The sequence below is a fragment of the Pleurodeles waltl genome, chromosome 6 (assembly GCF_031143425.1).
Source record: "Pleurodeles waltl isolate 20211129_DDA chromosome 6, aPleWal1.hap1.20221129, whole genome shotgun sequence".
Lineage (NCBI taxonomy): Eukaryota > Metazoa > Chordata > Amphibia > Caudata > Salamandridae > Pleurodeles > Pleurodeles waltl.
The window spans coordinates 1595809969-1595837932 of NC_090445.1; the positions used below are offsets into that span (position 1 = coordinate 1595809969).

General features: G+C 42.7%; 1 protein-coding gene across 2 annotated transcripts in view; it reads left to right on the forward strand.

Annotated features, from left to right (window-relative positions):
- The window catches only part of TMEM141 (transmembrane protein 141), a 49692-nt gene extending 36357 nt beyond the window's left edge, over window positions 1-13335 (forward strand). The window contains exons 4-5 of one of the 2 annotated variants that reach the window (XM_069241428.1): window positions 6728-6838; window positions 12401-12553. In XM_069241428.1, coding sequence (XP_069097529.1) covers window positions 6728-6838; window positions 12401-12480 — 191 coding nt within the window. In that variant the 3' untranslated portion in view covers window positions 12481-12553. Of the gene's footprint in view, window positions 1-6727; window positions 6839-12400 lie in introns of both variants that reach the window. The other variant, XM_069241429.1, reaches the window with a different exon arrangement.
- Window positions 13336-27964: the final 14629 nt, after the last annotated feature.

Here is a 27964-nt window from a genome sequence, read left to right on the forward strand (position 1 = left end):
GAGGTCCAGCTGCCACTTGCCAGCTGAGCAGTTGTATACCTATAACGTGAACAGGAAGGCAGTCCTAGGTTATGAAATCTGTATTTGTAAAGCACTATCACCTACAAAGGTATCTTGGCACTATGTTGTTGTGTGTGCCTCGTCCTGCCTTTGGTAGGTAGATTAATTGAATAGCAAGGTCTTCAGCTTCTTGCAGAATTCAAGAAGCGAAGACAAGGCTCTGATGTGGGCAGGAGGTTGTTCCACGCTTTAGATGTGAGGTTAAAGAATGCTTGTCCTCCTGATCTAATTCTGTGTATGCTTGGGATGTTGGTGAGTAGGAGTCCTTTGGAGCAGAGGTATCTGGACAATTGGTGGAAGGAGATGTGACTGTTCAGGTAAGTGGGACCTGAGCTGTAGAGTGCCTTGAATGCGTATGTGAGGAGTTTGAAATGAGCTTGCTTGTATATTGGAAGCCAGTGTAGTTCCCAGAGGTGTGGTGTAATGTAAGTTGTGTCTGGAGGGTGAGGATGAGTCTGGCTGTCAAATTTGCATCCTCTGCTGTCTTCTAGTGAGTTGCTTGGTGATCCTGAAGTAGAGGGTGTTCCCATAGTTTTACCTGTTGGTAACTAGGGGTTGAGTGCAAGTTTTTCTTGTGTTGCTTGGGGGCCATTTGAAGACCTTCCTCAGCATCTTCAGAGAGTAAAAGCAGGATGCACTAATGGCGCTGATTTGTGCAGTCATGTCCCGATTGCTGTGAATGATTATTCCAAGGTACTGGTGTGGGTTCTGCATCTGGGTCTGAGTTGGGCCAGCCACCATTTGGAGTCCCATTGTGAGATGTTGATTACTAGTTTTGTCTTGTTGGTTTTGAGCTAGAGCCAGGTGGCTTTCACCCACTTAACGACTTTGGTCATGCATGCAATGAATTTGTTTCTTGTGTTGGGGTTCTTGCCCTTGAGAGAATGACATTGGCAAGAGGGATCATGTATCCATTGAAATGGGTAGGGCTGAGTGATGAACCTTGAGGGACTCTACAGATGAGTTTGTGAGCTTCCAAAGAGTAAGGTGCCAGACTGACAGCTTGTGTTCTTTAGGTTAAGAAGGAGCAGATCCAACTGGGAATGGGTCCTTGCATGCCAATCTTGTGTACACTCCTGATGAGGATGGGGTGTGACAGTGTCAAATGCTGCAGAGAGGTCCAAGAGAATGAGGGCTGCTGTGCCTTCTCTGTCAAGGATCTTGCAGTTGTTGTCTCTGGCGACAGTGAGTGCTGTTTCTACTGTGGTTGGGCCTGAATCCAGACTGTGTGGCATTGAGGATCTGGTGGTTGCTGAGATGGTCGGCGAGGCATTAGTTGATTAATTTTACCAAGACCTTTTCTAGGTATGATAGGAGAGAGATGGGTCTGTAGTTGGAAAGCGTGACTGGACCAGCAGATGGTTTCTTGAGCATGACTTTGGCATGTTTCTAGGTGTCCAGGAATGTGGCTGAGTTGATGGAAGCATCAAGGGTGGGTGTTACTACTTCACTGATTGGTAGGAGTCCTTTGCTGAAGACATGGTTAGGGCAAGGTTCAGATGGAGCCCCTGAGTGGATGGTCTTAATGGTAGCAGCCATTTCAACAGTGGTGACGGCTGGCCATGAGGTCAGTTTCCGTTCACTGGCTGTGATGGAAAGCTGATTTGCAATGGGAACAGGGTCCGGTTGAGGGTCTAGTTTGCTTTATATAGAGGGGATTTTGTTAAAGAAGAATTCCAAAAGCTTGTTGTAAAGGTCTTGTGAAGGGGATATTTTGCTGGAGGCAGCAGGAGGCGTGGTGATATCTTTGATAATTGTGAAGATTTTCTTGCTTCTGTTAGTGCTGCCGTCAATGCCATATGCAAGAGCTATGCATTTGGCGTTCCGTATCTGCTGGTGTTAGTGTCTTAGGGATGATTTGAAGGTTTCTTACCTGTGGTGGTTTGACTTCTTCTCCATTTGTGCTCCACTTGCTTGCAGTGGTGTTTCATCAGCCTGAGTTTCTCTGTGTACCAGCTGGCCTGTAGTCAAGCTCTTGCCTTAAGGTTGCGCACGAGGGGAGCCAAGGTGCCTGCATATGCAATAACCCCTGGAATCCAGTTCTCTGCCTTGGGTACAAAAGGGAGCAGGTCAAATCCTTCAGGACTCCTTTGAGGAGGCAGACAGCAGGTCCAGTGTTCTTCTGTTATTCCTCTGGTCCAAGAGTGTTCTGGCATAGGTACAAGAGTTGCCACATTTATACCTAGCAGGAGCTAGTGGGTGGGAATAACTCCTACTCATACCCTAACCAATGGGGTGCAAGTTCCCGGGACCAACCCTACCTAGTTTGAGCATTTTCAAGATGGCAAAAGTAATTGGTCACACTCAACATGGGCTCTGTGGGCTGTGGTGTGTGCGGGAAGGGGCAGTGTACTATAGTAAGCCTAGTGTCCTCCCACATCTAACACTAAATTCAAGTTTGAAGCACCAATTGTACCCACAGTAAAGCCAGAGACAGAAGTCTGGTAGAACAGAATCAGAGTTTGCCAGCAACCATACAGTGAATACACAAGAATTGTCTTGGCGTCCTTTTTCCCTTTCTTTTAAGTGTGCCCCCATTGTTATATGTAAACCCAACAGACTTGCCATGCAGTATCTGACAGTGCAGCATCAAAACATATCCTCACAGTCTCTGTCCTTCTCCTGAGCTCAAAGGAGTCATTCCTGCCCATTCAGGTTGACCTGCAAATCACAAGAACCTATTTTGTAGCTTGTGGGAGACATTTCACACCTTTGCACATATATTTAAATATTAATCCCTGGCTGGGAGATGTTTGAGAGCAAATGCTAATTCGTCTCCAGGATCTTCTAAAAGTTACATTTCCCTCATATTTATGAAAAAATCTAACTTGATTATTGAATGGATTTTAATAGTAACTAAAAAGTCGTTTAGTCAGTTTGCTATCTAGGACCATTCTCGAGGTACAGAATTAGGATTTTAATCTGTACTCTGCAATTGTTGCATAGGACATTTGGGCATGTAACAGTGAAAATTAGCTTTTGGGCGCTATTCACTGTAAGGACATGTTAGCATTACATTTCTTGTCTTCCTACTTTTAAATACCATGCATCCTACCCTGTGGAACACAAGGCCTACATTGGGGTGGCTTACCCCTATTGAAAAGGGAGGTATAGACCTGTCATAAGGATTTATTTTGACTAGTTGAATTGCAGTGTTAAAACTGCCAAAATCAGGCTGCAGTAGTTTGCCTGAAGCCACGTTTTACGCTTTGCCTTGTCACTGTACTGGATGGCACAATGGGGTCTGCAGTCTACTATTAACATTTAACTCACAGGCCTGGATACATTTTGTACTACACACTGGGGACTTGTGGGTAAGTTAATATAGTAATCAGTACTATGCCAATTCTACTAGGTTTAAAAGTGAAGCACAGGCTCTTTACCACTGGTTAGAATGGTTAAAGTACACAGAGTTCTAAAGCCAGCAAAAATATAGGATCCAGCAAAAGGTGAAAAATATAGGGTGGCCAAGTAGAAAGGCAGATTTACAACAAATAGTACCCCAAGCTTTGTGTATTCCAGAATTCCAAGTAGTGTGTTGGTTCCTGATATGGAGGTTGTGACGAGTCAGGCCATGTGGAGATTGAGCAGGCGAGGATGACAATTATAGAAGAATCGCTTTGAAATACATGACAGTCTCTTCAGTTGGGTCAAGTCCTGCAGGCTCACGCAATTAAGAACAATGCTTTGGAACACCATCAGTTGTTGTTAATGCACACAATGTCACTCCTGCTGTAAAAGAGGGTGGGGGATTGTAATTTCACTAAATAGCCAAATTTGAGGTAACATTTCTATCTTTAGATTATTGATTTCCTAGGCTTATCAAGTACAGTTTTTGGGAAAAAAATTACTGCTTCCTGGAATATTGGTTACTGGAATTCTCAACTCTCTGGAGCTTAATTTCCCATGAGGTAGTGGGGCAACCATAGCTTGTGGGTAGATCAATCAATGAAGAGTTCTGCTCTTTCTGTAGTTCTTCTGAATTTAGTAATACTTTTGACAGGGCCATCACCATTAGTTTATTGAGATTCAAGATTAGGGCATCCATTCCAAACCTTTTGCCCTTTCACTTATATTACATACCAATCTCGGTTTGTATTTTGTACCTCAGTGTTTGATTGACCACAAAGACTCTGACAAAGAGAGCTAAAACTGGGTTATGTGTTAAGTGTTTATCCTGGTTGATATTCATGTGGCAGTTTTGTCTGAATTTTTCTGCAAAAACAGCATGTTCGTGCTAAATTTGACCAGGATGGAGAGTGAAACCGAGAGGATAGCTTAAACATACCTGCTTTGGAGTATGTAGATATAACAATTTTCTTGGGCTTAAATCTAAGTGACTTTGCATATGCCCACCCACGCTAGACCTACTTTTTTTATTAATCTGGTCCAAAGTTTCTGGCAGGGGCCCAAAGAAATATGCTTATGAAAGTGATGGAGGTCCTTTTTAAATAGGCGTAAGAATATAATTAGCCCCCAAAAATAGTCACCACCCACTTTCATAAATGTCACTACTTAAATGCAAAATAACATGGATAATTTACATGTAAGGATGTACTAAAAGTGGAAGGAAAATTCTAGTGAGGGACAATAGGCATATTTGATAATACTCCAATTCAGGCAATAACTGGGTAGTAAAAGTATCATACTCGAAGCAGCAGAACCCATCTAAATCAAAGAATACAAGAACTGAAAGGGAGAAATGGGAAAATTGTATACTTGAGTTTAGATTACATTAAAACGTGCATAGGAAAAATTATTCTTTCTTGTTTTCCTTATTGGCATTATATAGTCTTTAACATGTCTTTTTCTACTCCAACAAATGATTGAGAATTGTACGTTTTTATAGTGAGGCCACTTGTTTAGGTATTAAAAAACAGCGGAAGCCTTCTGTACAATATGATTGCTCAAATTGAATGTAAATCATGCTGTTGTGTAAATGTCATTGCATGCAATTTCTGATAATGGCCTCTTGAAGATACCGCATAAGTTTCATAGTTACCTTTTCATCTAATTCAAAACTATCTAAAAAAGCCAATATCTCACCTTTTGTTAATTTTAAAATTTACCATTCACTATTGTGCTGACTCAACATGCCATCCTGTGCACATCACCTTGAAATGTGAGGTTTGAATCAATATAAATCAATATTTAAACATGTGAGCCCCTGAAGAAGAGCTTCCACCCCAAAATGCATTGGGGTTGTTAAGTAACATGAGATTTATTGTTCATTTAAGAGATATATAATAAATGGTTTGATGCCACAAATCATTAAAGAAAGACAAATTGCATGATTGGAGTAGAAGAACCCTGTTGATCCTATAAGCAACATAAGAGAGCTGAGGGTCCTCATTGACAAATCTTCTAAGATCTGGAATGTAGGTGTCAAATAGACAATTGCTTCAGGTTTTCAGATTGAGAGGGTTTTGCTGGATGCAAATGGCAAATTTTGGGAGGAGCAGATTTATAACTTTTATATTAGTAATGTTTGTAGTGTCAGATGTAAGGGCTTTGAAGATCAGGTTGTGGAACCATGACACCACGTGTTTTTAAAGATCCAGATTGTCTCTGTGGGCCAAACGGACTGGTGTTCACGGACAGCTAGAATGGCATGTGTTTGTGAGAGGTGGACTGACAGTTGTTTGTGGGGAAAGTGTAATGGATCCATTTATCCATCAGAAAATGAGAGAGGACAAAAAGGGGCATACATGTATACCAAACAGGGACATCGGTAAAAATAAAGCCTTTATAGCCATAAATAAACAAACCATCAACAATTTGTAATTAAAAATCTTATAACTTTGCTATTTAATGGAAAATAAGAGACTCAGTGCAAGATTAAAATATACACTAGAGTAACCTGGATCAAGTCTTCCTGGAAGTACTTTAATGTTTAAACACATATGAGAAAGCCAATGTGTATGTGTCAAAACATACAGTTTCATTTACCATTTTAGGATCTAAAAGTGCTTTTCAGCAGACGTAAACCTATTGTCTATGAGCAAGCATCAGTGAAGAAGGTGTTGATGCATGCTGTGCTCAAACATATTCAGGGGTCCTGGGGTTGAACCAGCCTCAGCCACTCTATGATTCAAATCCCAAGTGACTGATGCTCAAGCTGTCTCCTTTGCATCATCCTGCAGTGTTAACAGTAACCCTGTGGTACGTACCATTTCTCTCACACACACTTTACACAGACCGCATACTGTTATGACATTGAAATTTATTGAGTTTCTATTGCACTGTCAACTATTTGCTTACCAGCTTACTAACTCTTCATTTTATGCTTGTAAATATTCTGCATTTTACAGATTTCGCATACACAATAGTACTTATGCACCTACCCGTATTTGTACACAAGCTGAAAATAAGCAATGATGATTTTGCTACAGTAAAAGACATTAAGTGGAGTATTGATGTTTAAAATCATGTAAAGCTGGAATCTGGGCAATGCACATTACATTTGCCATTTTCATTGTGAGTGAGTCATTTTGCTCATGTCCTTAGCCCAAACCTGCCAAAACTTGCGCTTTTCTCTATCATCTAAAAAGAACAGTATATATATATCAATCAAACCGGCAGTTTAGCTAAACATGTTTACCCTTCCTCTGCCCTCTTCCATGCCATTGCATGAGGTTGCACTGAACAATTTGTATGTTGGGTTCAGTTGCAGGCTCCATTGCAAGCTATGCAGTTACCAGGAGAGAGACGCAGAAGTGCTCCAGCCTGTGGATTTACCTTGAAACTGGCAAGACGTTTCAGCCCACCACCGGAGGAGGTAGGACCAACAGAGCCCAGGTCAAGTATTATTATGCTAGTCTACATCGAAAGGTGAAGCCTGGTGTGGGGCATGTGGTGTTTCAGCACAGATCCCATCTAAAAGTTGCTCATCATTGCTGATTTTGTGGAGGTGTTTACCACTTTAATAATCTCAGATTGCAAGCTATAATTAACAGGTATGAAAATATATTTTCAGTCGGATATTTGTATCCTGAGGTATGTGAGACAGGTTATGGAGGGGCAGTATTAACTACAATCTAGTAACTTTAATTGTTAGGTGGGCTCTGTAAAGGTGGGTTTTTACATCTTTGTGAAATACTAAGCAGTTGGGGTGATGTCTTAAGATCCAGGGCTCGGCAGAAGAATGCCTTTTTTTCAGCACCTTTGACTATTTGGTTTTTACAATCTCCATTAGGTGGATGGATTGCCATCCAGTGCTTTTACAGCAGAACTGAGATTCTATACCAGATTCAATTGTTTTCTAGCCTGCCCAGGCGGCATATCCCAGCTGCACACTGTCAAAGGCTGTGCTGAGAGCAGATTGTGTACTTATAGTTGGGCCCTTTAATTTTTTTTAGGGTTTACATACCCTATTGTAAGATTCGCAAATGTGCAGCTACCTTCGTTGTTGTAGACTGAGAACCTGGTGCAAACTTTGTGGGCTTGTGCTGATTTGTGGATTCAGATTTGTGGAACCCAAGCAAGAACTAGCATAGACCCATAAAATTAGTTGGAGGATTACTATCCTGGCTTATGAAGCTTGCCTGGGTTTGCAGTCCCTAGGCAGGGTTTGCTAATCACAGGGCAACTTTGGGGGTCTTTAAACCAGACTCTGGATCTGTGAATCCCTGTGGTAAAATCTGCTTTTCTTTCTTTATTCTCGATGGCATTTCTGGAGCCTCCCAGCGTGGGTTTGGGGATTAGAGAGTATTCCCTCTGTCCCTTTATTTGTCCTTTTATTGTTTTTATCCAGACGCGGCAGTCGAGTCTTCATTTTCTGCAGTGGAGGCTGCAATACTTGTCTCCAAGTTGCGCATAGCCCATCAGATTGTTCTGAGTTTCTGTTCTGCTTTGCTTCAAACTAAGTGGGAATGAGGCTAAAGAATGCAGAACTCTAAGTCTGAGTAATGAATTTATTAAGGCTCTTTTCAGGGTTCAAATATGAGTGTACAAATATATTAATTTGAACGTTTAATTTGAATGCAGCAAAACACGTGCACCTACTAAAATAGTGACAGCAGTTGGATAATAATCGGGAAAAACGCAATATATCATCAGTGAATATATATATATATGTATGTGTATCTATATATATATATATATATATATGTCACCAAATGGGCGCATACCAGATTGCGCGCTCTTACTGCCGGTGCTGATGTAGGAGTTAGCGACCAAACTCCCATAAAATTCTTCAACAAAATTTGAACATCGCACTCCAGGAAATCCTTTTATCAGCTTTTTATTTGAAAGAAAAAGTGCTTCCACCACCGGACGCGTTTCGACCAACAAAGGTCTTGATCACAGGTAGCCATTGTCTCTATCCACCACACTTTATATAGTCTTCTCTTTTTATCATAGTTGTTGCATTCTGGGACATGTGGTTTTTCAATGTTAATTTACTCCATGTAATTTCACTTTTTACCAATTTTAATAATTCTTAATACTTATAACATTTCATAATACTTAGCACATCCCTTATATAGCATTTTTCTAACATTTCTTAACCCTTAACATGTCAAATCTCTCACCATATATTGCTTACATGCCGTATTTTTCCACTTTATTTTCATTGACATTTTACTTTATATATATATATATATATTTATTTATTTTTCTGTTTGGGCTACCTTTTTATTATTATTATTTCATCGTAAAAGAAAAAGGGAATTCAAAAACCTATTTTATATGTCCAAGATACCACCTGTTGACATACATACCTTTCCCTAACTTACTTACTTTATGTCCTCATATACAATGAATAATACACAAAAGCAAATACCTTTTTAAGCTTTGCTCTTAATTTAAAACAATTCTAATTAATCTTTTTACGGCAAATTTCTATATAAGTGTGGGAATGGACGACAATATTGTTACTATATATCCCCAGTGTTGTTTAAAAACAGTGATTTTCCTAGGCGTCAATATATACAATCTATAAATTTTTTTCTTTTTCTCTTTCACTCTCTATCAATTTATATATATCTTGAAGAAATTATTGAATAGTCTTTCCAGTTGTTTATTCCTTCTACTTATTCTCCACTCATGTCCTCATAAGTGTACAAAATGTTCTTCATCGGCATTCAAACCAAATGGCATCTTAGTCCTTAATTTGATCATATATCTGGATTCCAAACGACGCAATTTCAATGTTCTATTCCCCCTTTTTAATTGTCGGGGACATGAGCTACTCCAAAATAACGCATTGCCTGCCAGTGTTTTTCATGACACTGCCTTTGATGTTTCACCATTGCATAACTCACATCATTGTTGTTAACGGCTCTGATATGCTCTAATATTCGTTTTTTCAATTTGCAAATTGTACTTCCTGCATATTTTAAAGCACACCTACATTTCAATACATATACCACATAAGTTGTCTCACATGTTATTTTTTGGTTAAGCTTCAATGTGTGTCCCATGGTATCTTTTTCTACTTTTCTGTTCTCACAGTTTGACAGGCCTTACATTTCAAACACTTGAAAAATCCCATATTTTCTTTATTCAAACATGTTTGCGGTACTTCTTCAACAAAGTGACTTTTCACAAGTTGATCTTTTATAGAAGGTGCTTTCTTATAAGTAATCTTTGGTCCTGTTCCTACCAAGGATCCAATATCTGAGTCATTACGTAGTAAATTCCAATGTTTTTTTAAAATCTTTGAAATTTCATTATGTTATTTATTGTATGTCTTTATCATTCTTATATCGTGATCTTCTTTGATCTGAGATTTTTTTTGTACTTTCTTTATCAAAGTATGTTCTCTACATGTTATTTGTGCTCTCGCCATCCCTGTTCTGATATGTTGTTGATTATATCCTCTTCTCATAAATCGTTTTTTTTTTTTTTTATCTCCTCACATTGTTCTAACATTACAGTATCTTCTGAACAGTTTCGTCTTACTCTTAAGAATTCACCACAAGGTATACTTTTCAATAAACTTTGTGGATGAAAGCTTGTGCCATGTAGGAGGCTGTTTGTTTAGGTAGGTTTTCGATACATAGTTGTATGTAAAGTTTGATTATGAACGTAAACTTTGATATCCAAAAATTCTATCTCCTTCCTGTTTGTTTTGTATGTAAATTTTAAGCCAATCTCATTAGTATTCAAGATCTCAAAAAATTCCTGAAATTCAGTATCTGGTCCCTTCCAAATAATGAACAAATCATCAATAAATCTTAGCCATAATAGTATTTTCTCCATATATTGGTTGTTATCCTCTCTCCAAGCCACTTCTCCCACCAACCCATGGTGAGGTTGGTGTAGCTTGGAGAGAAGGAAACTCCCATAGCTGTACCTTGTGTTTTCAAAAATAGCTCATGAGAAAATGTCATCCTACATTGATTATTACTTGGCACCCATGGTATGTTAAGGACCCGGGTGCTATATTTAAGAATACTTACAGATATCACTTGGCAGGATGAATATTTATTGGTAACAGTGGATATGATATCTTTGTATACATCCATTAAACATGAAGTGGGTTTTAAGACTATGGATTATTTTCTGAGACAGCGTAATAACCAAGAACTACAACACTCAAAGATGTTGTTGACTATGATGGAGATGTGTCTCACCAATAATATCTTCATATTTAATCATGAGCTATTTTTGCAAACACAAAGTACAGCTGTGGGAGTTTCCTTCTCTCCAAGCTACGCCAACCTCACCATGGGTGGGTGGGAGAGGGAAGTGGCTTGGAGAGAGGATAACAACCAATATTGACCAGATCCCAAGGTTTATTTCCAAGACCAAGCCGTATCCTTCTCTGCTATAAACATTCTCATCCTTGTACACTCTTTGCATCCCCCATGTTGCGTGCCCTTCCCTGGAGAGGAAAGTGAAAACAAGTTAACAAGCTGTGCGTGGAAAAATACCTACGCCACCAATGTGATGACATTTGAAGCTAACCACAAAATAGAGTCAGTGGTCAAGATGTAATCGGTGGTTAAATACAGATAGCATTACAGTTTCCAAACTTGAAATGTACGATGAGAGAAAAAGCTCCCACATTCAGTCAGATTTTAATTTATTTTTTAAAAAGTTTGTGTGCAGAGTACCACAAAAACAGGCCCAAGGACCTCTGCAAATTAACGGTCTAGATATCGCTATAATTTAGTCCCTACATGCAGATTAAAATTAAAAAAAAATATTTAAAAAAATGAAATGCCAGTTTCTTAAAAAACACTAAACCGATTTACACCAAACCAAGCAAAAGCACTCCCTTGAGTAAAGGTCTTCTTTCATGCCAAGTTTGGCTCAATTCCTTCCAGCATTTCTTTTTAATATCTGGCAGCAGAAATCTATGGGCATAAAAAATATGGGAAATATTACTTTTTAACCCCTGTTGTATTTTTTGGCCACTGGTTGATTGAACTGTATGTAATTTGTCATTTGCAACCGAAAATAAATGAAATTTGTTTGAGGAATGTTTTGTAAAGATTTGTCGAAAAGCACTGAAGTTATTAAGCATAAAAAATGCATTTTCAATGGAAACTCTGATCTAACCATAAACACACAGGTGCTAGTGACCACAAGACTGAGTAGTTTATACATCTCAGAAATGAACATGCATTAAGGGACATTGTATTTAACTTTTTGCTGCCAGGATACCTGGTTTACAGTTTTTATTTTCAGGCACAATGAAGGATTAATTGGTAGTGGCTGGCCCGGCAAGGATGTGCTTGTCAGGTGTGCTGCGTAATGCTCTGAGAGTAACAATGTCACTCTGAAAGTGTGTGTGTTTTTTTTTTTTTTTTTTTTTATCAGCATGGAAAGAAAGAAAAACACATCTTTGCTGTGAAATATGAGTTTTAAAGCCACTGCTTTGGTTACTTTTCTCTGAGTTGACCTGGGATGAGAGCCTTTTCCTAAGATCCAGATGGTCTCCTGTCTTTCTGTACATCATTACCCAAAGGTTGGGAACTATCTGTGTTTGTAGGGACGAACATAAATTATTCTGTAAGAAAGAACACGGTTTCTTGGAGTGCCAAGGTGTGGACATTCTTCTACTCACAGCATTCTAACACACCACCAAACACCAAGCTGGTATATGCACAGAATGCAGCATGTCTGTCTGACAATGGTAACTTGCCAAGTTTGATTCCCTAGGTTTGTTGTATGACTTATTTAGTTTTATTACAATACACAGTGAGAAAATAGATACTAAGAAGAAGCAGCAAACTGGAGCAACAGTGTGTAGTCTGGGGAATGACAGAGACAGTTTCTAATTTTCTTCTAGTACTTCTTGTCATAGTAGCTATATCCTGTATTGAAGCAGAATGTAATCTCCTTTCTAATTTAACTTTGTTCATAACCACTGCCTTTGTCATCATTGCAGAGAACACTTCACAAATGGATCTACAAGAACCTTCTGATACCCTAAAGAAGATCACTAAATACGGTGACAAGATGGAATGAGGCTATTAGTGTGTACTAAATATCAATGTGATGGAAATTACCCCACTGCATTTAGTAAAAGAGGATTTACAAATAGATTGCTTATGAGCATCATCCATAGACAGTGGATCAGTGGGCTGTGTTACATTGTAAATCTAGGGAACGGATATACTGCTGCAATTTAGCCTTCCTTGTGGACAGGCCTTTACCTAAGCCTCCTGCTGAGAGATTACAGACCAGACACCAGTCTCTGTTGTGTGTCCTGTAAATGGATTATGCTGCCCACTTAATGGTCTCACTGGTTCCACAATACCGCCTTAAGCTCCATTGCACCCTCCTGTTACGTCATTCACTGTGATGCAGGATCTTAGTCTTTTTACATCATTGGTACAGTCTTGCTTGCCTCTCCAAAATGCAGCCCTACAATCTGTTCCTGCCCTGCCAGGAGTTATTAAGGCTTGTTATATTCATGCATTGGGAATTACTAGGAACTGTGTTTCAGAACCAGCCGTGAACCTGAGACTCTGTTTCATAGATTTTTTTGAGGGAAGGGGAAAATGCAACATAGGTAGTGTTTTGCTATTTATATTAACATTCTCCAACACACCTGCTGTATATGCCACACTAACATTAATGTTGGATGTAAATGCTGCAAGTTCAGACTGGTGATGTGTTTGTCACTTGCACAGTGTTTGAAGCCATCATTTGTTCTAGTAAAAAAGAAATCTGCATGTGCCATCATTGTTGAAATAAGCAAGTTTAAGCAAAATTAATACTTGCTTTACATAGTTATGTGGACTGTTGTTGGTGACCTATTTCGTACCTCATATTGTAAAGAATAAAAAATAAAAATAAAAGAATGGGATGTTCCAGTGAGCATGTAAGGGGCCCAGTCACTGCTTGAACAGAGGATAAGGAAGTAACATGAAAGATTAACTAGACATAATACCTTTAGGAGAGTATGGAAATGAGTTAACATCCACTCAATAGAAAGTTGCATTAAAGGCAAGCAGGTCATGTATTGCAACATTGAAACTTTCAATCTTCACACAAAAAATCTGCCAATAGCCATGCATAAATTCTATGATATTTTACCTTATTGCTTGGAGGGAACCATTGGGTGCTCAAGCATTGTATTTCGTTCTCTAAATCTATTTGTTGAGTGCATGATTACCCATGAGGGTATCCTGGGGCTAGGGGAAAAAAGATGATCAACATGAAGAACCAAGAAATGCTGAGAGAACAACCAACATGTTATGTGGGAATGGGAGATGAATGGTGGCCTCATGGCTGTGCAGAGGAAGAGAGCTTCTGTGTTTAGTAGCCAAGCAGGAGAAAGCACAAAAATAACTTGGCAAGCCCTTCAGAATGTATGCATCAGGAACAGTCTAGCCTTAGCTGAATGCATTCTATAGGTGGGAACATACAAAATAGACTGGCTTGTGATGGGGCAGTTTCTATGGAGGGTTCTGTGGCAGATGCACAAGCTCTTAAATATCAAGCACATGGCCATAGGTAGCAAGAGGAGCTTGGCAAGATAACAAAGTATACGGGCAGAAGGCAGACAAGGAGTTGAGCTACAAAATTTCTGGGCTACCTGAAGACGGATGGTCAGGTAGACAAGAACCCTAAGATGAAGGGAACTGCTGTAGTCCATGCGGACACTAACACCTGGATGGCTGAAATGATAATCAGGAGGTAGAAGTGGCAAGCCTTTTCTAAAAAATGGTGGAAACGATTTTGTGAAAGTGTGGTCATAAAGAAATCCAAGTTTTCAGACTGTCAGAGGAATTTAAGGGGTGCCCCAATTGAAAGACCACCAGATGTACTGGAGCGAAGGGGGGCCACCTACCATAAGCACTTTGGTCTTGTCTGTATTAAATTTTGAAGAGATAATATTCGCCCACACAGCTGTAGTTGACACAAAGTTCTGAAAGTTAGCTTGAGTGAACAAAAGATATCTATTAATTCCCAGAATATTCTGGGTGTAATCAGCATATGCCATAAATAAAAAGAGAAAATGCCTCAAAAGGGAATTAAGCAAGGCCATACACAGATGACATATCATTGAGCCAAGGGGCGTGGCCAACCACCGGGCAAGATGGCTGCTTGCTAAAGCGGCTCCGGCCTGCTTTCTAGATTATCCCGTAAACATCCCTCCCATTATCCATTTTTCCTAGCAAGCAACCCGTGATCTGACCCTAGCAAGCAACCCGTGATCTGAGCTCAGCCCGCTAGGGGGACACGACTGCCCAAAGCATCTTTGTAAAGAGATGCCAGGCACTATCCATGTGCATAGAGGCCTACGTGCCGAGACGCAATCCCGACCTTGAGTACAGCGGAGGCACCCAAACCGCAAAAGAAAGCACCCAGTGGGGCTTTGCGAATCCCAGAGAAGCTTCCCGTGGGCTGAGCCGGTGACTGCTCTACCCCGGAGGGCCCAGAGCCCAACAACAAAGATGCCTACCTGGGGAGAGGGTGGGGAACGCTCTGGGTGAAATTGACCTGCGGACATGGGGAGGTACTCTGCACCAGCTCCTACCAATGGGCTGTGATGTTGCTGTGACCTTGTCTGTTACCATATTAGAGACCCGAGCTGGCATTGTAGTAGATCCAGGGGGCGAAGGGACTGTGCCGTCCTCACATATCCAGGATGACGGTTGCAACCAGCTCAGGTGGCACATGGCGCGTCACTGTGAAGGCATCCAATGGTGGCACGACTGCAGACCATCTTGGAGGGTGGAGAAGCTGAAAACACTTGCTGGAGAGTCCAGCGGTGCGACAATGTATCCATGAGGTCTGTTGGCAACTAGGATCTTCGAGGCAGCGGTGGGCCTGCACACTTCTGCTGATGAAGGGACGGACTGAGTATTGGGTCCCGACTTCTCACCCTTCGATTGTCCTGAGCTGGGGCAGGCAGCTGCCAGCGTTTCTGTTGGAGGTTTTTGGTAGGGTGACTACCCGTCCATAAATTTCACGGACTGCCCGTAATTTCGTCCTGCCATCCGTTGTCCGTGATGAAAGGCTTAACGTAGTGCATTTGTCTGTAATTTTAGCCTTTACGACAGACGGTAGGGTGAAATTACGGGCAGATCAGTTTCCCCAGCTGGATTGAAATGCAGGGAGTCTCCTGTGCTCTGAGGGAGGGAGGGGCAGACAGATAAGAAAAGGCCTTCTTGCCAGAGGGTTTCCTTCGAAAAAAATGCAAATGTTTGCAACTGGTAAATCTGCAAATGTAAAGGGACTCGGAAACTTGCATTGACTCAATTCAAAGGAGTCACTTTCAAGCTTTCTGATAGCAAAGATATTTTCTTTTAGAGAGGTACCTTAAGGATGTTCCAAGGTGAGCTGCGGGGTGTGTGGTTTTAATGGACTGTTATAAAAAATGTTAGTACTAGGTATAAACTGTATATTATTCAAATCTGTATTTGAGGAGCACTTTTGTTTATTTAACCGAAATGTATTTGCACATTTTGTAGCAGCCTATATTATGATGTAATTGTATTTATATAGCACTTACTATCCCCGACAAGGCGTCAAATACATGTTTAAAATAAGGACGTACACATTCACAGTTCTTTCAGGGACCTCAGTACCTCATAGTACTAACAAACTTTGGCAAAGCCAATAGGTCTCGTCTACCCAAGAGTTATTGGCTTTGCCATTGTGTTTTAGCCATATTGTACACCAGAGTGGCTGCTGTTTGTGGCTAAAAGTTAGTGGCATAGTGGTGTGCAGTGGAGTAGAGTGGCATATGAGTAGTGGTGCAGAGTACAGTGCAGTGTGGTACAGTGCAGTTCATTAGAGTGCATTGGCGTAGAATGCAGTTGTTTAGCGTGCAGTGGCATGGAGTGGCGTGGAGAAGAGTAGAGTGGCATAGAGTGCAATGGAAGAAAGTGGCATACAATAGAGTGGCAGAGAGTGCAGTAGTGTGGAGTAGTGTAGAGTATAGTGCTGTAGAGGGCAGTTGAGTAGAGTGGAGTGATACAGAATACAGTGGCATAGAGTGCAGTGGCGTAGAATGCAGTAGTACAGAGTAGATTGGTGTACAGTACAGTGGCAGAGAGTGCAATGCTGCAGAGTAGAGTGTCAGTGCAGTGATGTAGAGTGGAGTAGAGTGGCACAGAACAGTGGCGTGGAGTACAGTGGTGCAGCGTACAGTGCAATTGTTTAGAGTGCATTGGCGCAGAGTACAGCGGCATAGTGTGGCATGGGGTAGAGTAGCGTAGAGTGGCAGACAGTGCCGTAATGTAGAGTGGTGCAGTGTCATAGAGTGGTGCAGAGTGGAGTATTGTAGAGTGGTGCAGTGCAGATTAGAGTATAGTGCCTAGAGTGCAGTGATGAACAGTGCAGTGGCATAGAGTGCAGTAGTACAGAGTAGAGTGGTGTAGAGTGCAATGTTACAGAGGAGAGTGTCAGTGCAGTGGTGTAAAGTGGTACAGAGAGCCATGGCATGGAGTACAGTGATGCAGAGTAAGGGACAGTGGCATACAGTGCAGTTGTTTAGAGTGCACTGGCGTAGAGTGCAGTGGCATGGGGCAGAGTAGAGTGGCATAGAGTGCAGTGGAATAGAGTGTATTGGTGCAGAATGTAATAGCACAGAGTAGAGTGGTGTAGAGTATAGTGGCGCCCAGTGCAGTGTTGCAGAGTAGAGTGTTGGCGTGTAATGGTGTAGAGTGCATTGAACTAGAATGTAGTGGTCAGAGTGGTGTAGAGTGCAGTGGTGTAGAATAGATTGTTTCAGAGTAGAGTGCTGTTGCGTGGAAAGGTGCAAGGTATCGTGCAGTGGCACAGAGTGCTGTGGCTTAAAGTAGATTGTTTCACAGTAGAGTGAAGTAGCTTAGGGTGGAGAGGTGCAGGGTAGAGTGGAGTTGCGTAGAGTGGCATAGAGTGTGATGGCATAGAGAAATAGAGTGCCGTGGCATAGAGTGCAGAGGTGCAGAGTAGATTAGAGTGACGTACAGTGTATTTATGTAGAGTGCAGGGACATAGAGTTTAGTGTTATAAAGTAAAGTGCACCAGCATAGAGTGTATTAGCTTAGAGTGCAGTGACATACAGTGCAGTGTTGCAGAGTGGCATAGAGTGGAGTTGTGCGGACTAGATTGGTGTTGCCTGGACTGGAGTGGTATAGCGTGCAGAGCGCAGTGGTGTAGACGGGTAAAGTGCATTGGCATAGAGTAGAGTTGTACAGAGTAGGGAGGCAAAGTGTGAAGTAGCATAGAGTGCAGTGGCATAATGTGGAGTGGTTCAGAATAGTGAAGAGTGCAGTGCAGTGGCATGGAGTGGTGTAAAGTGGAGTGATGCAGAGTACGGTGCAGTGGTGTGGAGTGGAGTATGCATGGTGTGGTAACACACTCCCATTATAGACAACACATTTTTTATTAAAATGACCATTACATTTGCATAGGCATACAGTTTTACAAATCAAACTATGCTGTGCACAGGTGATGATGTGTGGAAATTGCATCACCTAATGCAATGATTTGTTTTAATCATATAAAGGTGTTTGTTTCCAGCACAGTTCAGAATTAACAAAAATGTGCTTCATTTGTAGTCCTAATTCTGATATATTCTGGTTTATTTAAATGTTGTCATGTGATAGAAAAAAACTCTTTCCTAACCTCAGTATCCAGCAAGATTGTCGCATAAATCCTCTCACTTTGAAGTCAGAGAAAGAAAAGTAAACACGAAGGGCCAGATGTATGAATCTGGCCCATTGCGATTCAGTAATTGTGATTTTTAAGAAATCGCAATTACCGACTCGCAAAGGGCCATGTATCACATTTGCGATTCGGTAATTGCGATTTCTTAAAAATCGCAAATGCAATTACCGAATCGCAAATTGCGATACTGGCCCCATGGCAGCTATGGGCCTGTTGGCCCATAGCTGCGAATTTTTTGCATTTCCTAAATTGCGATTTCTGAAACAGAAATTTGGGAAATGCAAAAGGCCAGGGTGCTGGGGGCCTAAGGCCCACTCTCCTGCACCCCAATTATTATTTTTTTTTACCATGTAAAGTACACACATGCCAAAAGGGCATGTGTGCTTTACATGTTAAATAAAAAAATGCAGTTTTACTGCATTTTTTAATTTTGCACCAGGTTACCACCTGGTTGCAGACAATGGTATTTTGCATGTGTAAAATACCATTCTGCGAAAAATCTCAATTTGCGATTTTTTTCAGAATTGCCTTGCGACCTGGATTTTGTGAATCGCAAATTGCGATTCGCAAAATCCAGGTCGCAACGCAGAAAATCACAATTTTTGTGATTTTCATTTTGTGGTCTGCGAATGCCTTTGATGCATTGCAGACCACCATTTTGCACTCGCAAACGGCCAATTTCGCAGTTTGCGAGTGCAAAATCATTTGATACATCTGGCCCAAAGTTCCCACCGAAGACAGAGCTTGACATTTGACTTTGTTCTTTGAATGCACAGCAAATGTGATGAGATAGGAACAAGATTTACAGGTCTGTTCACAGAAAGGGAGCACTCAAAAGGATACTGTAAATAAGGTTTGGGCAAGGGAAGGGACGAACTCAAGCTGCATAGCCTAAAATAAATAAAGCCAGCAAATTGAAAGCAACAAAATGTGAGTTACAAACCACAAGGCCAATGGCAAGCAACGGGATGAATGCATTCCCAAGGAAGCTCTACAAATATACTCAAAGTGACAGCCGTGGTATACTTTGTGGGGAAAGTCCAGTATTTAAGTCGAGTCCATATCTTGCAGAGGTTTGGCCACATCAATCACCCGGGTAGTATGACGAGAAGACCTGGAGTGATTGGCATGTTGCAGGAAAGGTCTGTACACCCATTCTATAGGTTTGGCACCAGTTCCTATGGTGTAGAGCTTCTGACACACCTCTTGTAGGGTTAGTGCTGGGTGACAGATATGAAATAGGGCATTTAATGATTATTTAAGGTGCTTGTAAGTAAGGAGTTGACCGGGGTGAAGATGGTAGTCTGCCACAAGGGTTTGGAAATGTAGTACCTCGCTGTCCAGATACAAATTCCCCAATTTTAAGACACCTGCAGCATGCCACTGATGGAGTTGCTCTGAGCACAGCCGTCCTGTGCGAGTGGGAAGGCTTAGAAAAGATAGCGCAGGAGCACAGAGTTTCTTTGTGTCAGTGAGTTTACAGGTTCTAGCTAGGCAAGAGAAAGTTGTACATGATAACCCTGGATGGTGATCTGTAGAATGGTCAGTAGGAAACAATGAGAAGTGCAATAAGCCTTCCATAAATGTTTTTAGAGATAAACCCCATCTCCTGCAGGGTGGCGGGCAGAAAACCAGCAAGCCACCCATTGGACCTGTGCAGCTGATTAGTAGCTTTCTAAGTCCAGAAGACCTAATCCACCCGCAGTCACGGGTAGCTTCACAGTGGAAAGAGTTACCCGGCGGCGCCGCAACAACCAAATCAGATGTGTGGCATGTCTGAAGAAGGAATGATGGACGAGCAGGAGAAGGTTTGCAAAATAATACTATAATTGGGTTAGCACACCATCTTCACTAGTGCCACGTGGCCCACTATAGAAGATAGAAGAGAAGACCAAATAGCAAACTGGGTTTGAAGGGACCTTGACGCTCTGCAGAGATTTCCATCCTGCAAATCAGTGGGAGAATGGTAGACATTAATCACTAGGTATCAAAAGATAACTATTTCCCAGTTCAATCTGAGATCTAATTGTATATAAAGGGGAAAACAGTGCCATATGTTAAAGAAACACTAATTATATTTTAACATTTTTACTTTTTGTTTGTGCAATTTACATCTAATATTTAGAAGATTCCATACGTACTTGACACTTAGGGATAACCCAGATCACTAGTTTGGCTTTTGCTCAATTTCAAAGCCATTTAAAGACATGGACAAAGCAGGCAATTGCCTTGCACAACCTTGCAAGGGGTCTGGCCCCCTGCTCACCCTTCACAAGCATGAACAGCGGACCATTGCACCAAAAGAGTTTGCCAAGGTGGGTGGGTGTTGCTTGTTCAACCACTTGACAGTGCCTCTTCGTTTCTCTCCTGTGTGCGTTGACAACTCCTGAGGTACCTGATACCTTCCAATAGTCTTGTTGGACCCATCTTGTCTGATTTTAGGAATTGTCCCATCTTGTTCTTCTCTTCCTTATTTATCCAGTTCTTAGCAGCCACCCTTTGAATCACTTGCCGTGGATCTCCCATTTGTTCTCAATTTCATCCTCCTCTTTTATTATCTTTGATTGGTAGTCCGGGCTCCCATTTATGAGATAAATGTAGAGTCCCAAACATACACTCTAGTGCTGTGAGACCACAGAAAAGTTGTGGGTACCTCACATCCTGACATTAGGTGTGAGACTGTCGCCTACACCACCTGCCCTGCCTCTTTAATTTTTTTTTAGGTTGAAAGTCCATGGCGGATGGGGTGTGCCAGATGTTTTTGTTCAATTTATTTCAAGTAGCATAAGGTTAATTACCTTAATGTTTCCCAAACTGCTTGTCAGGGGGTTTTAAAATGTTCAGAAACATAATAAAAATGTTTCTATTTATTTCTCTTCAAGAAGGATTGGGTATATTTGGGTAGGGGTGATGGCCTTGACACAGTGCTGAAGGGCATTCATTTACTACTGAACAAGGACGTAATGTGGCACCTGAATGTAGCATACCAGGAGACAATCACAAAAAGACTACAGTGAATAAATAGTGCTATGTTAAAAAGGAGAGTAAATAAATGCACTGACAACATAGTGAGGCATGGCCTCTCTTTTGTGTGTCTGTAAAACTGACGTTTGTTCTTGAATTTGTGTCCTGAATTTTGACCCTTTGTCCTGATTTTTTTCCAGTCCTGTCCAGAATTTGCCTCCATGCCAGGTGGTCACCCTCGTTTTTGGCCATAATGCAAACAGTGCCTGCAGCACCACTGTTTTGATGAGCCAATTTGTCAGGCCCATGAAAAAACCATTGCAGAGTGACTGGTGACTTGGGGCAACAGCTTTAAATACTCTACATTTATGACCTGAGTAGGGCTGCACTGCCCAGTGACACAGCAGGCCTGTATGTACTGAAGCTATCTAAAACTGCACAGAGGAAATCTACCTGGAACTGCTACAGAGTGAGCACAACAACAACACTGCGGCCTAGGCTGTAGGCATTCAGCTTGCCCTTCCATTAGCCTTGTGATCGATCTGTAGCACTCTATCCCATTAGCAAGTGAATCTGGTGGGACCTCTGGGTGAAATCGGGCACAGCATAGCGGCACATTTGCTGGGTCCGGGGGAGGGAGAGGGGCAGTGATGTTTGAGGGAGCTCCTAGCAGGAAACCCAACATGCCTCTGGGGACTATTCAAGGCCCTCAGGAAGGTGACGGCGTTGTACTGTGGAGCCCCTCACCCCACCCTCTCATTAAGTCCCAGAACGAAGAGAAATTTGCGAATCCGTCATCAGCAAAATGACTGGAGGCAGGGGTGGAAAAGGAGCACATCAAAGTAAACTTGAGAAATATGTGCTCCCCAAAACCACATCCCCTGGTGGGTATCCATCAACCTCACCAACAGAGATGGAGGCCACACCAGCAGAAAAAACGCCACTCATGCTCCATGACCTAATGGTGGCAATCCAAAGGGTGTAGACTTCACTGGAAGGCAGGGTAGATTCAATTACAACAGAGGTGACACTGATACGTGCAGACCTGCGCAATATGGGGACACTAATGAAAGAAGTGGAGGACTCTGCGGCCACCTTTAGGGCTGACACGGATGCGCTGAAGGCTCAGGTGAACGACTTGAAAGCCACCACCAAGAGTAGGGAAGCACGACTGGAAGATTATGAAGGCCGATCACGGTGTAACAACCTGCACAACATAGGAGTGCCAGAGCGATCCCATCGACTAGCAGTGGATCTCTGCGTAGAGGCTTTGATCACAGACAAACTGCAACCACGTGGCCTGTCACAATAATCCTCAGTGGAATGTGCTCACAGGGTTCCTGGCATCCCACCAAAACCAGGAGCACCACCCAAACCAATAATTGCACGCATCTTCAATTACAGGGACTGCAATGTAATCTTGCGAAGTCCCATGCCACTTACTCATGAAAATGCCACCATCAACTTTTTCGTGGACTTTACACTCTTAAGTTCAAAAGATGCTCTAAAGCTTCCTTGAAGTAAAAAAAGCCCTGCAAGACCATGGGATCAAATACTCTATGATCTTTCCTGCAAAACTGCGAGTGGCAGCCGAGGGTAAAACATAATACTTTGAGACTCCCGAAGAGACATGGGTCTGGCTTGAAGGATGGAGGAAGGTTCCGGGCCCCAAGCCAAAGATATGTACTGAGAGACAAACTTTTAATTTGCCAGAGCTGACGCTAGTCCATGAATAAGCCGTGACTCTTCATATTAGCGGCTCCTTCAGGACCTGATGTGGTTGATGGTCCCTGTGACACTTTAAGGATGACCACACTACTTTGAAGGAGCAGGGGGTGAAATCTCCTGAACTAGTCACAATCAGTCTAAACTGAGTTAAGGCAACAAGCTCATGTTGAAGTGTTTGATGTAATGTCAATAGACAGAGGCCATGTGTATGGCAACGGTAACATTACTTTCTGATTTTGAGGGGACAGATGGTAGGTAACAGGCAAAGGCCCCAGTTACCCATGGTTTTTAAATGTTCTGTTGGGTGATAGGTGCTCTGCTGAGTTGGGGTTGCAGACTTGTTTTAGTCCGCTATGCAGGGAGGGAGGGAGGGAGGGGCAGTTGGGATTCTCAGTAATTGGGTTGCAATTGTTTTTGTTCAGCTGTTTTCTCTTTAGCACTATGCCTCTTGTGCTGCCCCCTCAAAATAACTCCCCTACCCCAAGTTCCTCGCCACATTGCCCAGTGCTCTTATTGCCATGAATCAGGCCCATGAGGATCCTCACTACCTGACCTTCCTATGGCCCACAAACATAACCAAAATTGTGTTCAAGGTCCTCTCCTGGAATGTTAATGGGCTGGGGATAAGATCAAGAGAGGGTTAGTACTACAGTTCAAGAGACTCTCACTAGATATTGTACTCCTCCAGGAAACGCACCTCCAAGGAAATAATTACTGTGCATTGCATAGGTGGGGGTATAAATTAGTAGCACACGCAAGCTATACCATGGGCTTCAGAGGGGTGAGAATTCTCATGCGAAAGACGTAACCACTCACTTCACACTATATGTGGACTGACACACACAGGAGATATGTGGCGATCTCCAGGATGTGGGGGGACAGGATGATAAACATAATATCGGTGTATGTCCCCCCCTTAACTACATGAGGCAATGTTTTCTGACTGAAGCGCCTTACTTCTTAAGCTCCCGGAGGGCAGACTAATGCTAGGAGGGGACTGCAATACAACTCACTGTGATGCTCAGGATCGGTGGCCACATAGACAGGTTGGAGTCACCCGCAGTCCTTGTGCCAAGTTTATGGCAGCCCTGGGACTAGTTCATACTTGGCGAACCCTGAACCCTACGACATTGCAGTTCACATTTCACTTGGTCCATGGCAGCCCCTCATGCATTGACTATATCCTTACCCTCCCTCATCACCTCCCACACTTCCAAGAGGTCCGACATTTGGCTAGAGGAATCTCCAACCACACCCTTTACTGTGCAATATACAGTTTACCAAACAACCAAGCCTATAGATGCATAATGTTGAACCCTTGTATTTAAAAAATGCTTCATATCTGTACTAACCTACGTAAGATAACTAAGAGAGATTTTGAAAAAAAAGAAGGGTCTGTAGACGCGGCACAAAACATGTGGGACGCATACAAGACAGTGATAAAGGGCCAGGGACTGTCACTGATAGTGTCATATAGAAAGGACAAATGGGCTCGCCTTGAAACACTAGAAAAAGATTTTGGAACTGGAGTCCAACCTTATGGACTCAGACAACGGAGCCTCAAACCATGACTTAACCCTCAAGCAGAAATAATACAAGATACTGTGGAGAAGTAGTTAGGCAACACCATCAGGCCACCTAGCACTGCCTCTGTGAGGTGGGAGACAAGGCTGGGAAACTCTTGGCTTGGCTAGATAAAATGGAGAAGGTAAACCGCTGGGTTCCAGAAATTTTGACTGGGACGGGAGAGGGGGCGAGAGGAGGTGGCGGAGGCATTTGCAACATGCTTCACGCATATCTACTCACCGACATGCACGGTTGTGGCAGACAAGGCACAAGACTTTATAGCAGACATTCTGCTCCCGGACCTCTCCCAGTAGGATAGAACCCTGTTAGACCAGGATCTTACAGAAGCAGAAATAATCCAAGCCATTTGGGTCTTAAAATCAGGTAAAGTTGTTTGCCCAAATGGCATACTGATTGAACTAGACAAGTTCACAGCAGCCGAGATAGTGCCACACCTACTGCACATTTCAGGAACGCTGCAAGACAGGTTCTCTGCTGGTAGATCAGAGATTGGCTAGCATAATGGTGCTTCACAAAGAGGGTAAACCTCCCAACGATTGTGCCTTATACAAGCCGATTTCCTTGCTGAATGCAGAATGCAAATTCCTAGTTAAACTACTGGCATTACATTTGCTCCAGGTCATCACAACTCTAATCCATACTGACCATTCGGGTTTTATGCCCGACAGGAGCATGCGCTCAACCTACGGTGCCTTTGTGGTGTCCAGGAATGGGCTTCTGAAATTTGGGAAGATGCACTGGCCCTATCCTTACATGTGAGAAAGGCCTTTGATATGATTGAGTGGCTGCCCCTATTTGCGGTCCTTGACGCCAGTGGGATTTGGGCCAGGCTTCCTGAAATGGATACAATTCTTATATGCAGAGCGCCTAGCAAGGGTTACAGTAAATGGTGGCACATCCTCAACATTCCATCTCCAGCGTGGCATGAGACCCGGCTGCCCTCTTTCCCCTTACATTTTTGCATTGGTTCTAGAGCCATTGGCAGCATGGATTAGGAGTGACCCATTGATCAAGGGGCTGGAGTGGACTGAGGGCTGGGAAGAAAGGATATCCTTATATGCAGACGACATTCTGCTATATATATATATATATAGATCACCAACACTGTGAACACCCTTGACAGGATAATGCATATTTTCACACTACCACCAACAGTCTGGGTACACAGTTAACTGGAAAAAGTCCCATATTTATCTACTTAGCAACTATGTGTCGCGACTGCCCTGTGACTATGAGGCCAGTGCTGTAACGGACGCCTTCCGCTATTTAGGCATCTATGTGACTATGGACCCTGGCAAATTTCTGGTACATAATTTAGAACCCCTGCTTGTATGCTTAAAACAAGACATCCAACACTGGCGAGCCCCACCGCTGACACTACTAGAAAAAGCTGCATTATTTAAAATGATGGCACTGCTTCATTGTCTATATGTATTACAAAATACGCCCTATCCAATCCCGACCTCTTACTTCCACAAGACAGACAGGAAAATGTATACATTGCTCAAAGATGGAGGGGTGCCTCGGATTGCCCTAAAGAAATTGACACAACATTGGAACAATGGCAGGATTGCCCTGCCTGATGTATAGAAGTATTATTATGCAGCACAACTAGTGGTAAATAATCACTGGGTGTACGCCCCCGAAGAGGAACTGGCATACCGCATGGACCAACACGTCATGCGACCCGAGGACTACCTCAGAGCCATATAGGAAACAAAATGCAACAAGCGCCTTTTAACCCTAACAGCGATCAACATATCAGTTTGGTACTGTAGGAAAGTCCTCGTTTTTGCCCTGGTCACCCCCAAACTTTTTGGACAGATACTGGTGGTTACTAATTCTTGGCTGTGCCCTTGGTACTGCTTACCAGTCCCAGGGCCAGTGCTCTGTGTAAAGTAGATATGCTAATTTAACATGGCAGTATCAACCTACCTAGAAGTCCCTAGTATGTGGTAGGGCATGTAGGTTTAGGAACAACAGCATAGTTGTTGCACCCAAAGGTGCACTGCTGAAGTGCCCAGTGTCATTTTAAAGGCAGGCCTGCCTTGCTGGCTGCGTTTAAACTAAGCCCTGGTGAGGTAAAATGGCCAAATTAGTTTTTCCCTCACTGTAGTGAATGGCCTCCATAGGCTAAAATGGGGAGACTTTATTTTAATTAATAAAGTCCCCTTAAGTGTTGGATACCTTGAGTTTGGGATCAAAGTAATTGTTATAATAAATCCCACAACTTACAGTTGTTGGATTTAATATAACTACTTCAGGTAATGCGTTTTATAACCCTACCTGAAAATTGCCAGCTTCAGCTCTGAAGTGCCCTCCTCTGATTGGCCAGCCTCTGGCAGCCTGTCCAGGCTGCCTTGATGAGGTGTGAAGTGGCCTGGGCTGAACACAAAGGTTGTGCCTGGTGGAGGAGATCTGTCTCAGCAGATGGGGAGCTGGAAGGAGGAAGGGCAGCCAAACTGGTCTTCAAAGGCAGGGAAGGACACCTTTGGAGCAGCCCAGCACATCTGGCAACCCCAGACAATTAGGTGCCCTCTTGATTAGATTAGGAGAGGGCTGTGTTTAGGATTTTTAGCCACACTACTCAGTGGGCTCAGCAAGATCTAACCTCCAAAAATCACTTTAAGCCATGTTGGATTTTTGAGGAATATTGTTCCCTGGGATTGAATTTTGCCACACTTCCCAGGAAGTGGTCATCAAAGGGGGAAGGAGCCTGCCTGTGATTGGATCCCCAGGATCCCCCTGTTTTTCACCCAGGAGCAAGGATACATATGGCAGAGCTACACCCATACCGCAGATCCCTACAAGGAAGAACATCAGAAGAAGGACTGCCCTGATGGACCCCTGACCTGCACCTGGACACTGCACTCTGAAGGACTGCACCAGCTGCACACTTGGGCTTCACCACAAGAAGAACTTTGCCTGGCTTCAACTGGTTCAAGGAGGGACTCCATGTTTGCTACAGGTGAATAATAGCTAACTAGAGTCCCTTGCATCAAATACTGAAGAAACTGTCCACTGTCCAGTGGCAGTTTTGGAGTTTGAGCCATGTGCATTCTGGGAGTTTCAGTCTGCACCCTCAAGGAGCAACTCAAAGCTTCTGGAACCTTGGGGTGAGCTATGGCCTCCTAAAGGATCTTCAAAGACCTTCTGGAAGAAGATCCAGAAGTTTGGAGAAAATTGGTGACGTTTTTTGGAAAAGCTCCATAGAGGTACCAACCTATCACAGTGAGTGTAGCCGGCTTGCCTCAACTGTGACCCAGTCTTACTTGCAGCTTTGTCCCGCTGAAGAAAATCTCCCAAAAAAGTGGCTAAGTCCGAACGTAGAAAGTTGACCGGAACCTCTATCTGAAGAGGGCTCCAGGGACTTCAGATCAAGATTCAGGTTTGGCCAGGTTGAAGAATTTTCATCTAAAAAAATTAAGTCCAAACGTAGTAATCTTCACTGAGGTCTCCTACAACGCAAGGGCTCCAGGCAGGTGAGATCGGAATGGCAACTTCGTCACGCTAAAGAAAATCTTCAAGAAAACGACTAATTCCGAATGTAAACTTTTGAACG